General features: G+C 38.1%; 1 protein-coding gene across 2 annotated transcripts in view; it reads left to right on the forward strand.

Annotated features, from left to right (window-relative positions):
- The window catches only part of LOC107623049 (ABC transporter F family member 5), a 5,017-nt gene extending 552 nt beyond the window's left edge, over positions 1-4,465 (forward strand). The window contains exons 2-10 of one of the 2 annotated variants that reach the window (XM_021114860.1): positions 374-1,356; positions 1,839-2,180; positions 2,369-2,509; positions 2,636-2,815; positions 2,907-3,062; positions 3,358-3,459; positions 3,549-3,677; positions 4,001-4,105; positions 4,182-4,465. In XM_021114860.1, coding sequence (XP_020970519.1) covers positions 439-1,356; positions 1,839-2,180; positions 2,369-2,509; positions 2,636-2,815; positions 2,907-3,062; positions 3,358-3,459; positions 3,549-3,677; positions 4,001-4,105; positions 4,182-4,277 — 2,169 coding nt within the window. In that variant the 5' untranslated portion in view covers positions 374-438 and the 3' untranslated portion in view covers positions 4,278-4,465. Of the gene's footprint in view, positions 1-267; positions 1,357-1,838; positions 2,181-2,368; positions 2,510-2,635; positions 2,816-2,906; positions 3,063-3,357; positions 3,460-3,548; positions 3,678-4,000; positions 4,106-4,181 lie in introns of those variants that run through there. The other variant, XM_016325180.2, reaches the window with a different exon arrangement.

The raw sequence follows: 14,627 nt of genomic DNA on the forward strand, positions 1-14,627 counted from the left end.
TATTTTCTAACACTCCTCTTTTATATATATGTTTTCCTTAATCTATCACTTATTTCATTAAGTTGGCTCCCAAAAATTATGGTAAAAATAAGTATGCAAATCAGTTTTTAAGACACCAAAGAAATAAAAATTAATTTTTAAAAAATTAGTTCATATTAACATGAAAAAATTAACTCGTAATTAAACTCAATAATAAAAACGTCTAACTTTGGAAAGAGAAATTAAAGAAAAGCATAGATATAACATATAAGTGGATGGGAAAATCCCAACAGTGTGTGCCAGTGGAAATCTCTTTGATGGGCTGAAATATTGTGTAATTTATCTTTTCTGTGTGGGAGAGAGAACTCATTCTGCGTTCTCACTTTCACACTCCCAATTCCATTGCAAAGTTGAAGTCCGTAACTGTCTCTGTATCCACTAACCGCCTTTCATTTCATAATGGAGTTGGCCGCCAAGCTCCACCACCTCGATCTCACTTCTGCCTTTCTCAGCGGTGGCTCCGTTATCTTCGAACCTCCTAAACCTCTCTCCCGCCCACCCCTTCATCTTCGCCCAGTTCGCATCAACAACGCTCACTTCACTAACCCAACAACAACAAGAAGAAGAAGATTCTTCGACGCCATAAGACCTACCAATTCCACTACCACTCTCCGTTTCTCCGCCGTGGCCACCGACGACACCTCCCTCGCCGAAACGACGATCGAACAACAAGACGACATCGAGTCCCTCCTCTCCGAACCTTCTTCCAACGACTATGACTTCGATAAACGGCGCGCCAACAAGCAATCCACTACGGGAGCTTCCAGCGTTTCTTCGGGGGTAAAATTGGAAAACGTTACCAAGAGCTACAAGGGTGTAACGGTTTTGAAAGACGTGAGCTGGGAAGTGAAGAAGGGAGAGAAAGTGGGCCTCGTTGGCGTTAACGGTGCCGGTAAAACCACGCAGATGAGGATTATTGCGGGTCAAGAAGAACCCGATTCAGGTAACGTCATTAAAGCCAAACCGAACATGAAAATCGCATTTTTGAGCCAGGAATTCGAGGTTTCGCCCAGTAAGACGGTGAGGGAAGAGTTCACGAGCGCGTTCAAGGAGGAGATGGAGATAGCGGTGAAGCTTGACAAGGTTCAGAAGGCTCTAGAAGGTGCCGTGAATGACATGGATTTGATGGGGAGGCTTCTTGATGAGTTTGATTTGCTTCAGAGAAAGGCACAGGCTTTGGATTTGGATGAGGTTGATGCCAAGATAAGTAAGTTGATGCCTGAGCTTGGGTTTGCAGCTGAAGATTCTGATAGGTTGGTTGCTTCTTTTAGCAGTGGGTGGCAGATGAGAATGTCTCTTGGGAAAATTTTACTTCAGGTATCTATGAATTACATATCACAAACATGCTGCTATTCTATGGGGTACACACATACCAGATTATATGTATTTTCTTTTTTTTTTTTCCCGAGAATTGAGACATTGTTTGTTGAGTGGGATAATCTAGTTGGAATTGAGTATAAGGGATGCTACAGTTGTGTTGTGAAGGGTTGCTTCTTTTGTGAAACCTTTCTCATGCATTGGCTACACTGCATGCACTACTTTGTGGCAATTACTCCATTTGATCTTAAATAATTGTTAATTGTGTTCAGATACATAGAATTTTTTCAGCGTCTTTGCGTAAATTTATTGAAACATTTAGCACACTGTGGCTTGGTAACTGAAAACTTGATATCGGTTGCTTCATTGTTTTGGTTGTTTTCTGTCGTCACTCTTCAATGCATAATGCTTGCGTTCGTATTAGTAAGCATTTGGAATAATTGATGTTTTATGCTGATAAGATTTAAATTGTCTGTTTGCAGGAGCCAGATTTGTTGTTGTTGGATGAGCCGACGAATCACCTTGACCTTGATACCATTGAGTGGCTCGAAGAGTATCTTAACAAGCAGGATGTCCCCATGGTTATCATTTCCCATGACAGAGCATTTCTTGATCAGCTGTGCACAAAAATTGTGGAAACTGACATGGGTGTATCCAGGACATTTGAGGGGAATTATTCTCAGTTTATACTTTCAAAGGCAGCATGGATTGAGGCACAGTACGCCGCATGGGAAAAGCAGAAGAAAGAAATTGAGCTGACCAAAGATTTAATTAGTAGGTTAGGTGCTGGAGCAAATTCCGGCCGTGCTTCATCTGCCGAGAAGGTATATGTGATGATGTGAACTTTGTACAAAGTTGAAGGTTCAAATATACCAGTTCTTGTACCTGCTTGTGTTAAATTATTGAGATTAGGTGCATTGCTTCCACAGTGTGGCTTCAATTGTTTTCTTGCTCCTTAGTCCTTATATTATTTGCTTAGAAAGAATTCCTCCTTCGTTATGTATGACAACAGAAGCTGGAGAGACTTCAGGATGAGGAACTAGTAGAGAAGCCATTTGAACGGAAACAAATGAAAATCAGGTTCCCTGAGCGCGGAAGGAGTGGAAGATCTGTTGTAACAATTAAGAACTTGGAGTTTGCCTTTGAGGATAAGGTGAGTTGCCTTGCTTTTCTTGTTTACAAGTGGACATTACAACGAGTGAGTTTGTGTCTGTAAGTATGTCATCGTTCAATGGAATCATCAATTGATCAAATTTTGTTTTTCATATTTTGGTGCCAGACACTTTTCAAGAAGGCAAATCTTACAATTGAAAGGGGAGAAAAGATTGCAATTATTGGTCCAAATGGATGTGGCAAGAGTACTTTATTGAAATTGATAATGGGTATAGAGAAGCCGATGGGGGGTGAGGTTGTGCTTGGGGAGCATAATGTATTACCTAACTATTTTGAGCAAAATCAGGTTTGCCACTGCAACGAAGAATATATTGTTTGTAATTAAATTGTGATGCTGCTCCTAGTTCTGATTTTTGAGTTAATCGAATCGTGTGCAGGCTGAGGCACTGGATCTGGACAAGACAGTGCTTCAGACGGTAGAAGAAGCTGCAGAGGACTGGAAGATTGATGATATCAAAGGACTTCTTGGCCGATGTAATTTTAAAGCTGATATGCTTGACCGAAAAGTTTCCCTATTGAGTGGTGGTGAGAAGGTAAATTGATCCAACCCAAAAATGGATAATTTTGGGATATATTATTTACCTTTTTCCCCCCCATGCATTTGCACCATCAAGAATAGTGTTTGCATGGCTGATTCTCGTTGATTTTCCCAAGATATGTCTTTGTTTATTTTTTTAATTAAGATATTCTTTCTAGCTTCATCTTATTGTTCTGATGTAATAGCTTTACTAGTTCTATTGATGCTCTTCCATTTCTCACTCTCCAAAATATGATAACGCACAAATATAAATATTTGGAATTTATCTCGTCTCTTCCTTGGTTTGCTAGGCACGGTTGGCTTTTTGCAAATTCATGGTAAAGCCATCAACTCTACTTGTGTTGGATGAACCAACCAATCACTTGGATATACCTTCTAAAGAAATGCTCGAGGTTTGTCTCAATTTACTCTCTATATTTCTCCTCATTGGAAGCTCAAATCACCAATCACACTACTGATTTATTTCTAATTCTTCTACCAGGAAGCAATAAATGAGTACGAGGGCACTGTTATCACTGTGTCTCATGATCGATACTTTATAAAACAAATAGTTAATAGAGTTATAGAAGTTAAAGATGGCACCTTACAGGATTATGCAGGCGATTACAATGTAAGTTAATTTGTTCCTTTTCTGTGATCTCTATATAAGAGTTATAGCTAGTTGAAATGGGTCAAATTCTATACATGTAGTTGGCCCTAGGAAGCCATGCTTGATTGCACTTGATCCTCAATTCTCATATATGATTTAAGTCCTCAAAGTTATCTTCTAGCTTTCATTTGGTTGCTTTGCGATTTTGCATTTGTGAGGGATCAAAACCAAATAAACCCTGGGTCATTATATTTTTGCTTCTTATATCTATAGGTCATTTTACTGGTTTTTGCTTGGTGTACCACATAGATTGCTAACAAGTTAGAATCTCGAAAATTTTGCAGTATTATTTAGAGAAGAACCTTGACGCCAGGGAGAGAGAGCTCGAACGGGAAGCAGAGCTTGAGGACAAAGCTCCTAAGGTGAAAGCCAAGTCTAAGATGTCTAAGGTAAGGCAATGGTGTGGTTAATTAATCGGAGAATCTGGTTAGATAGCTTGTAAATTAAAAATTGCATTGTTAACAGGCTGAGAAAGAAGCACGGAAGAAACAAAAGATGCAAGCCTTTCAGGCAGCAAAACAGAAGTCTAAAAGCGCCAAGAATGCCAAGAGGTGGAAGTGAACCCATTAATTTATCATAGAATCCCCATACTTTTTTAGACGAATTTAAACACTGCCAGGGGCTGCAAGGTGAAGTAGCACATTGATTATTATTTTTGCTACTTAGCCTTTTGTATATATCAATCATATCATGTATGAATAAACTAATTCATTTGAGTAATTAAATGGAATATAGTAGATTATCAGCCATGAACCAGATTTTTACTGCGATTGGACAATTTGTTTTCTTGGGAAAGAAAAAACATGATTAAGCGCTAACACGGTGAAGCATACACAATACATAGTCCGGTGTCTCGTTCGTCGAGGCTTTCGTTCAAACTTCAAAGTGCAAATAAGAAAAGAAAGAAAAAGATAAATAGGTTTTTAATTTTTTAGTTTTTTGGTTTGAAGACACGTTGAGTTATTGAAAGGTTTAATTATTCTGTTGGTCCTTATAGTTTCGCAAAATTTTCAATTAGATTTTTATATTTTTTTTTTCTTTTAATTGGGTCTCTGTACCAATTTTTTTTTTCAATTAGGTCTCTACCGTGACCAAACAGTTAGATTTACTGGAATATTCTGTTCCTAAATTAAAGATTCTCTAACGTTTTTCCTAAATCCCTAATTTTCTTTCACTCTTATTTTTTGAAATACCAAAATAACCCTCCCACACTTAGAAAAAAAACTGTTCGTTCTCTCAAACATAGAGAAAAATCTCATTCACGTTCCTCCCCTTATTCGTTCGTTGGTAGCACACTCCGTCAGCTGCGGAGATCAACTCCACTGGAACATTATTAAAGGGTTTCGCTTCTCCAATGTCACTCCGTCGTTGTAGGCGTTGTTGCTGCTTCTAAGTAAGACAACGCTTAACCTTGTCAGTCATTAAAAGGTTTTTCTTTTTTTCTCTTGGAAAAATTTGCCACATTGTTCGTTAGAGCTTCCTTTTGTTTCTGAAAATGGTTGAAGAGAGATTTATGGTATTGTATTTTCTTGTTTTTGGTATGCAGTTATGGGTGATTTGGATTTCACTATTGAAGTCCACCATGGTGGCAAATTTGTTGACAATGAACACGGATTAGAGTATTTAGGAGGAATGGTTGTGGAGGATTTACATTTTGAGTTGATGAATGGTCATTGCAAGAGAGTGTTAGTCAGCTAAAGCAACTAGGGTATAATGGTTTCGCCAGGGTATGGTACAAGGAACCTGTGATGGATTTGAAGTCAGGTCTTAAAGAGATGAAGTCCGATAGGGATGCGATGAGAATGGCTAGGTCACTGGTGTCAAGTTCCTGCAAACATTGCAAGGTATAGGTTGTCGATGGAGCCAAAGAAGGTAACGAGATTGAAATCACTTCAACTGATGCTGATTATGTGCCAGAGGAAGGTGAAGGCAGTGGCTCTGACTCTGGGTTGATAGAGGTTGAAGTGGATGCTGAGTTAGAGCCTTCTACTGATGAAGCGGTATTTAATGACAGTGCTGATGATAGTGACCATGAGGATCACTTTGGGTTTGAGGTGGAGGATAATGATCCACAATCAAATGCATCTGGGGAATTTACTGGCCCATTAAATGATGATGGACCTGCAGCAGCTGGAACATTTCAAGGTGATGAAGGTTTAACGGAGGGTGATAAGCAAGTTGGGGGCATATCTGATGGATATGAGACTGATGATATAGACAGTTATGAGGGAGATTCTGATGATATGATAAAAAAGAGGAGGTTTCCCAAATACAATGAGATAGAGATGAATAGAGAGTATGAATTTCAAGTGGGGCTGGAATTTAAATCACTAATTCAATTTAAAGATGCTATTAAGGAGCATGTCCTATTGAATGGTCGGGACATTAGGTTTCGAAAAAATGATAAGGTGAGGTGCAGAGTTGTTTGCAAAGGAAGAAAGGGAAAGTGCAAGTGGGTTTGTTTTGCCAGGTTGGGGGTTCTGACTGTTTCAGGATCAAGAATTTGAATGGAAAGCATACTTGTGGAAGGAACTATAGCGGAAGACTTGCATCAAGTAGTTGGATCTCAAAGAAGATTGCAAACAACATCAGTAGAGGCGAGGAAATGAAGCTTGCGACAGTTATTCAGACCATCCAAGACAAATATATGGCCAATATCACTGTTGGTAAGGCTTACTGGGCAAGGAGGAAGGCAAGAGAAGAGGTACATGGGCGGGCAATCCAACAGTATGCTAAGCTAAGGGATTACTCATCCAAGCAGATCCTTGCACAATAACACCACAGACACATGCCTCAAGGTTCAAACTATTGGTGCCCAGCTTTATTTTCTGCTCTTTTCTTTCTTTTTCATTCTCTTTTTCTCTTTTTAGGATCTTATTAATTCATTTAAGTCTCATAGAATGCACTTTAAGCTCATAATTCAAGAGATATCTTAGCCTTGTACCTTATTGATGAATCAACTTAGCTAGCAAATACCACCACAACACTAGGACTTTATTCTGCACATTGGATTTCACTCTTGTTTTTCACAACAATTTCTCATAATTTCTTTTATTGAGCTCAAGGACACAGCATACAATTCAAACAGGATGAAAATGAAGCATGCACTTAGACTAGTAACCCAAAATGACAATAAAGAAAGACACATAGAATGTAAAGGTTCATGCAAACAAGGCACAATCATACTTCCAATTAAAGCATTACAAACCAAAAATAGTTGAGTACCAATACAACCTCTTGGTGTCTTCTTGTTTCTTCTTTATCATCCTCATTCATAGCTTTTGTATCCTTGTTTGTCTCCTCGGATGATGGTGCATAGTTCTTCCAAGAGATTGATTGAATTCCTACAAAGTTATTGGAAGTTGCTTATTCCCCAAGTACTTGAGAGATGGTTAGCATGTATGTATGCTTGTGATTTTCTAAACTTAAGTTGGTATGTGAACACCAAACTTAGTTCCTTGCCTAATGCAGCAGATTGAATATATGCAGAGAACCTCATGTGCTTTTATTAAGAATACAAACTATAAACTAGAAAAACAAACTATGAACTAGAAACTAAACACATGTTAAATAGTTTCTCTGATTGTTTGGAGTCAGTGACTTGTCATTGAAGGGTTGCAATGTGTTGTTAAATGAAATCTGTGGTGGAACACCAAACTTAGAATCACACATTCACCCTTTGAACTGTTTTGGTGTGCAACACCAAACTTAGCTCCTTGCAGTACAGATAAATCTACTTACTCTTTTATTGAATTGCCTCCCAACAAGCGCTCTTTTAATGTCATTAGCTTGATGTGTTGTTCATGACTTTCTTCCTCTTCTTCCAGTTTGTTAAGAGAAATGACCTCAAGTGGAAAAAGGAGCCAGTTGATGCCCCTTGCTGTGAGTGCCTCCTTCCAACAAGCTTTATTTTGTGATTTGCTTGAATGAATTTGCTTGTTGGATTGTTCTTTGACCTTCTCTTTTTCATGGATGTGATCCTTTGTTTCTCGGTCACAATCCTCATTTTGGTGCTTGTTTCTACTGCCTCCACATCTTTGATCTCAGAACTTGGGTGTTGTTAGACAGTTGGAGCATCCTCTTCATCAAGAGCTTCTTGAATTGGTGGTTCAATGAACTCACTCTTTATGCAACTCTCTGTTTCATTGGGGTGTTGACTTCCTTGATTGATTTCCTCCCTTTCTACTACATGATGTTGTATTGAGTCTTTTGGGAGTGAGTTTGCATGTTCCTTTGTCACCCCTAGTAGCCTCTGTGGGTATGGAGCCTTAGGCTTATATACTCTCACAACCTCCTCATTCTTCATATGAATCTCACTTGATATGGATGCCTCTTTTTCTTGTTCTTCTGATTCCTCCCTTGTACTCACCATTTAGTCCTCATCCTTCTTGCTAAGCACCACTCCAAAGTGTTTTGCTATATTGTTTAAATGTGCTTCAATGTTTCTGAAGGTGATGGTTTGTTTTTCTGTCAATGCTCTGAACTATTGAATGAACTCTTCAGTTTTTGGAGAGAGTGAAGTGGTCTCTCTATGTGACTGATAGAGAGATTTATGCCAATTCGAAAAACTAGATAAAGTAATTTCGTTGTGAGTATAGTCCAAATCGGCAATGAATCCTCTCAATCAAAATTTAATTCAAGATATTGTCACAATTCAAATCAAATTAACCGAGAGTATTTAGACTCCCGGGTCGTCCTCCCTAGGAATTAGTGCCAACAAGTGCATACAATTTTGGTTGCAAGAAAGCAAGGGGTTTTCTCAACAAAGAAACAAACAATCAAGAAATAAAAGAACAAGACAAAATTGCAATTAATGAAGTAATAAAAGAACAAAAGAACTATGTATGTAATATGGACAAGTAATACTCAAAATTGATGGAAAAGTGGTTTAAAACATAAATGAAACCTTGACTTGGGATGAGTCATGGAATCCCTTCCTTGCCATAACCACAACTATGATAATTGTGATGGATTAATCTCACTAAATCAACCCTTAACATCGAAGGATAAGTCAAGTGAGCATAATTGTTATTAATCCACAAATCCTAGTTAACTTACCAAATTAATTGGTAAAAAGCTAGTATTATTGGAAACAATAACAACTAACAACTCAAGAATGATCACTAAATGTTGGACATTATGGCTCTAGTAATCCATAAACTCATTTCCCCAAGCCAAGGGGTGGAAATCTACCCCATAACTAAGATTGGCATTTCATCAAACACATAGAGGGCATAAACATAAAACATGACAAAATTGGTAAATTAAGGAAAGCTATGAATCACAAATGCTTAAAATCAATAAAGGCAACTCAAACAAACATATAAAAGTCATCAAACATCAAATTAAACAACTAGAAATCCAAAATTACAAGACTATGTAAATATGGACAAAGGAGATGAAAATAAAAGCAAGTGTAGAACAAGTGGTATAATAAAAGAGAGAATTAAAGAAATACTTACAAAAAAAATTGCTATAATCCCAAAACTTGAAGTATAAAATGCTACAAACCCTAAGAGAGAATTTCCTAATCTACACTACTCCTACTCCTACTATGTATTTTTCCTATTCTAAGATAGCTCCCTTTGTTATGTGTTGACATGCCCTTAATATAGCCTCTCAAATTAGCCTTCAGCACTTCAGAAATGGGCCTAGAGACCCCCAAAACCGCGCAGCACGTGACTTTTTAATGGAAGCATGCGCTGGTACCTGTGCGTACGCATAGATGTGTGCGTACGCAAACTTCGCTGAATTTCCACTTGTGCATACGCACAGATGGTTGTGCGCACGCAGGCATGCTGATTTTCTTCTTGTGCATACGCACGCATCCTTGTGCGCATGCATGCATGGCTGAGCTCTCCTTTGTTTTCTTCATGCTTTCTCCTAATTGCCTACTCCTCTTCCATTCTCACCAAGCCATTCCTATCTTATTCATCTGAAATTACTCACAAATAACATCAAGGTATCGAATGGAAGGTAAATGGAATAAAATTAGTCAAAATAAGCACAAAAGAGCATGTTTTCATAATCATGCACAATTTAGGGAGAAAATACAAAAGCATGCTATTTAGGTGAATAAATGTGGGTTTATATGATGAAATCCACTCAAATCAATCCAAAATTTATCATCAAATATGGATTCATCAATGACCTCAGCTCTTCAATGAATTGTTCTTCAGAATAGGGTTGTGCTGTCTGTCTCAATTTTTCTTCATGCTCTCTTTTTTCTATTTTCTCCTCTTCGTTTGTCTTTGTCATTTCTTCGAGGAGGAGTTCTATCCTAGCAAGTCTGTCTTCTTCTCTCTTTTGTTTGAGTTCTTCAATGATGAGTTCCATCCTAGCAAGTCAATCTAAAGGAGGTTGTGTAGGTTGTGATGGTTGGTTGGGGTTGGCTTGTGAATGGAATTAGTTGTTTTGTGGTTGTGTGTTTTGAAGGTGGTATGACTCTTGTGGGTAATGGAATGAGTTTTGTGGATGGTGAAATAAATTGTATGGATTTAGAACGGAATTTTGTGCTGAGGCATACTCAAATGATGAAGAATTTAGACATGTAAAACTCAGAGGTGAGGTTGGATAGTTGAGAGGTGATGGCTCTTGATGAATGGGGTATGGATGAGTGAAATCTCTTTGATTTTGATCTTCCCATCCACAACTTGAGTAGTGATTAATTTCACCAAAATATGGACCATTTTGTGGTTCTGGAAAGTATCCCATTTCACGTTCTTGATACTCCCACCCACCATGAGCATAATAACGTGAAGCATTCTGTGGTGGTGGAAAGTTTCTCATGAAATTTGATTGACCAAAAGATGCTGGATGCTCCTTTCTTTCTTGCAAAAAGCTTTGTCTCAAACAATAATCACCAAAAGAAATTGGAATCTCCATTATCATAAATGAGGGAATGTCACAAACAGTTAGTGGATAAATCAATAAGGAAAAACCACTCAAATTGCAGAGAACAAAAATAAACAACTGAAATAAAACTAATCAACAAAAGAAAAGAAAAGTGTTCAATCTAGTTATCCTCTAATTTAATCATTGTCAATACAAAATCAATCCCCGGAAACGACGCCATAAACTTGATGTCATGAAAACTTGTCTCTCAACAAATTTCCACCGGCAAGTGCACTGGATTGTCGTCAAGTAAAAACTCACTATAGAGTGAGGTCGAATCCTACAGGGATTGGTTGGTTGATCAATGTTAATTGGAGAATTGTCCTAGTTGAACTAAATCAGATTTGAAATTGGGATTGCAGAATGTAAATTGGAGGGAAATTTAAAGAGTAGAAAATGTAAATAACTGAATGTAAATAACAGAGATTAAATGACAGAATGGAAATTGCAGGAAATTAAAGTGCAGAAGCTTAAATTGCAAGAAATTAAAAGGGAATGGGGATGGTTGAGCATCAAATTAAAGTGCAGAATGTAAAGAGAATGGCTAGATCAGAAAGAGGGGGGGGGGTTCATTGGGCTTTAGGAGATATTGAATTCTCTGGATCATATCATTTTCATGTCTTCCTCAATCAATGCATTCATTGACTTTGCTTGGCAATCTTAGGTGATTGGATTCCAATGTCTTGGTTCACCAATATTTCTAAGCTTGAACAATTGCCCAATGTCTTGCTTTAATTACTCATGGGAAGAGATGAAGTTTGGTCACTGATTATACCACACAAATTCATAGATCAAAGTATTAGTAGGATTACATGTCACGATATCCATCCAACCCCCACTCTATTCCAATGTGAGAAAGCATTTCTAGCATGATTTTCTCATCCCTCTCTCAAGGATCAGAGGAAACCCAATTATGAATAGCTTCTCTGTCAAGACAACTATCCAATTGAATTAAGATCGAAAGCTTTCTAACAAAATCAAGAGAAAAGAGAGAAGAAGATGATGAAAACTATTATTGATCCATTGAATTACAATAGAGCTCCCTAACCCAATGAAGAGGGGTTTAGTTGTTCATATCTCAATACAAATCAAAAATAAAATGAAAAAGGAAAGAAAGTACATGAACTAGAGAGAAAAGTACAAAGAAAAAGTAAACAGAGTTCTGAACTCCCAGAGCCCCCCTCAGGGCCTCCCGAGAGCTCACTAAATCTTCAACAACTCTTCTATTTATACTCTTCTTCAATTGGATCTTCAAGTACTTGGATGTGGGCCTTGGCCTTTGTTGAAGCTTAGTTGAGAGTAGCCTTTAGTGACGTTGATGAGGACGTTTGAAAGTTAACGTTCATACTCTGCATGGGTGCCATTTTGCATTGAAGTTGGAGTTGACGTTGGAGTTCACGTTGGAGTTCAACGTTTGAGCTCAAACGTTGGGTTAAAATTTTGACAAATGAGGCTGGGACATTGGCCCTAGAGTTTGACCCAACGTTGGACTCAACGCTGGACTCAACGTTTGAGCACAAACGTTAGCCTACTCACGCGTACGCGCCATATGGCCAAAATCTTCACCCACGCGTACGCGTCGATGCACTTTTTCCAACTCCAAATTCTTGAAATTTATTGCACATGTTGGAGGTGACATTAGACCCCCAACGTTGCTTCCAACTTTGGCTCCAACTATGGTCTCTTGAATTGAAGTTTGAGGCATAGTTGGAGTCCAACTTTGGCTCCAACTTTGCACCTTTCTTGGCCAACGTTTGAGGTAGCGTTTGAGGTCCAACTTTGGGCTCAAACGTTGCCTTCTTGCTTATAGTATGAGGCATACTATGCATCTCTCTTGGCCAACGTTTGAGGCAAAGTTGGAGGCCAACTTTGGCTCCAACTTTGCACCTGTTTAAGCATGAACGTTTGAGGCAACGTTGGAGCACCAACTTTGCCTCTAACATTGGTCTCCTTTCCTCTTCATCAATGTTTCTAATTTCATGCTCCACTATAGACTATTATACATGGTTGGAAAGCTCTGAATGTCAGCTTTCTAACCCAACTAAAAGCACCTCAATTGGATATCTGTAACTTTAAGTTATGCTCTTTTGAAGGGGACAGGGTCGCTGGCATTGGTGTGCAACATTTGCGGCAACGTTGGCACACCAACGTTGGTAACAAACGCCAGATTCTGGATCTCAAACTCATTGTCCACCCCATACTATTATATATTGTTAGGAAGCCCTAAATGTGTACTTTCCAATGCCGTTGGAAGCACATCGTTTGGAGCTCTACAGCTCAAGTTATACTCCATAGAAGGTGACGAGGTCAGTTGGCCTTACTACAGGTTGATACTATGTTCATCTTTGCACTTTTGGGGCAAGTTTTCTCCCTCAAATTTAGTGTCCACCATGTAGTGCCATATATTCTTGGAAATATCTAGATTCCTACTTTCCAATGCTTTTAAAATCACCTCATTTGGAGCTCTGTAGCTCAAGTTATTTTTGTTTGAAGAAGATCCTGTCAGGCTGTCACAAGCATAGTTGGAGGTATTGTTGGAGGTCCAACTATGACCCCAACTATGGCACCGTGAACCCTGATAAACTCTGATTTTATGGTTTATCTTGTGCTTAATTTGGGTGGTTTTATCAACTTTTCTCACATTTATTCAATGAAATAGCATGGTTTTGCAACTCTCCCTAGATTTGTGCTTAAGTGTGAAAACATGTTTTTTAGGCCTTAAAATAGCTAAATTTAATTCACTTTAATTCTATTCGATGCCTTGATATATTTGTTGAGTGATTTCAGGTTCATAAGGCAAGTATTGGATGGAAGAAGTGAGGAGAAAATCATGCAAAGTGGGAGAACTCATGAAGAAATGAATGAACCGCAAAGCTGTCAAGCCTGACCTCTTCGCACTCAATCGACCATAACTTGAGCTACAGAGATCCAAATGAGGCAGTTTTAGTTGCGTTGGAAAGCTAACATCCAGAGCTTCAAAATGATATAAAATTTTCCATAGTTTTCTGACATCTAGGGACGCGCACGCGCACTATATGCGTGCATGCCGATGGAGCAGCATGGGTCCACTTTGGGCAACTCGTTGGGGGCGATTTCTAGCTCATTTTGGGCCCAATCCAACTCATTTCTGATGCTATTGAACCCAAGGATTGAAGGGGTAATGAACCAAGTAGTCATAGTTTAGTTTTTATCATGTTTTAGGGTATAATTCTAGAGAGAGAGGCTCTCTCCTCTCTCTAGATTTAGGATAGAAATTAGGGTAAAGTTAGGTTAATCACTCTCAATTCTCTCTTTCAATTCTTGTTTTGATTTTAGTTCTCATTATATTTTGGTGTTCTATTGTCTCAATCTTCTTAGTTTCTCTTGTTAATTTCTTGTTTTACTCTCTTTTATGTTTATGAACAATTATTGGATCTTAATTTTCTTTAATGCAATTTTATGTTTACATGCTCTTCTATGTTTATCTTCATTGTTATTGTTGATTTCTTGCTTGTGTTAGTTATGGATTTTCTTTAATTCTTTCATTTTATGATGTTTACTTTCCTTGCATATTAGGTGTTTGATAAAATGTTTCCTCTAGTTTTTGAGTAGTTTTCTTGACTCTTGGCCTAGGCTAAGGGAATTGAGTGACCTTGAGTCATTGGGTCTCAATGAATTGGTGATTTGAGAACCCTTGGTGATCAATTTGATATCCATTGACTCTAATCCACTACTAATCTAATTAGTAAATAGGTTGGGACTTATGGGTTGATGTGATCAAGCCTTTTTGATGTACTTCAAGCTTAGGAGTAGATATTACGTACTTAAAGCTTTTGGAGGTAGACTTAATAGGTTGGCCTCTCATAATTATCAATATATGGTTTGTAGACAAGGATGGTGATCTCAATTACCTATGTCTAGCCAAGAGTACTTTTCCTTTATTTCATTAGTTTTTTTTGTCATTTTACTTTCTTGTCATTTAATTTTTCTTGCCATATACTTTTCTTGCAAAAATATAAAATCAAACCCCTTGCATCC

Source organism: Arachis ipaensis, chromosome B10 (genome assembly GCF_000816755.2).
Source record: "Arachis ipaensis cultivar K30076 chromosome B10, Araip1.1, whole genome shotgun sequence".
Lineage (NCBI taxonomy): Eukaryota > Viridiplantae > Streptophyta > Magnoliopsida > Fabales > Fabaceae > Arachis > Arachis ipaensis.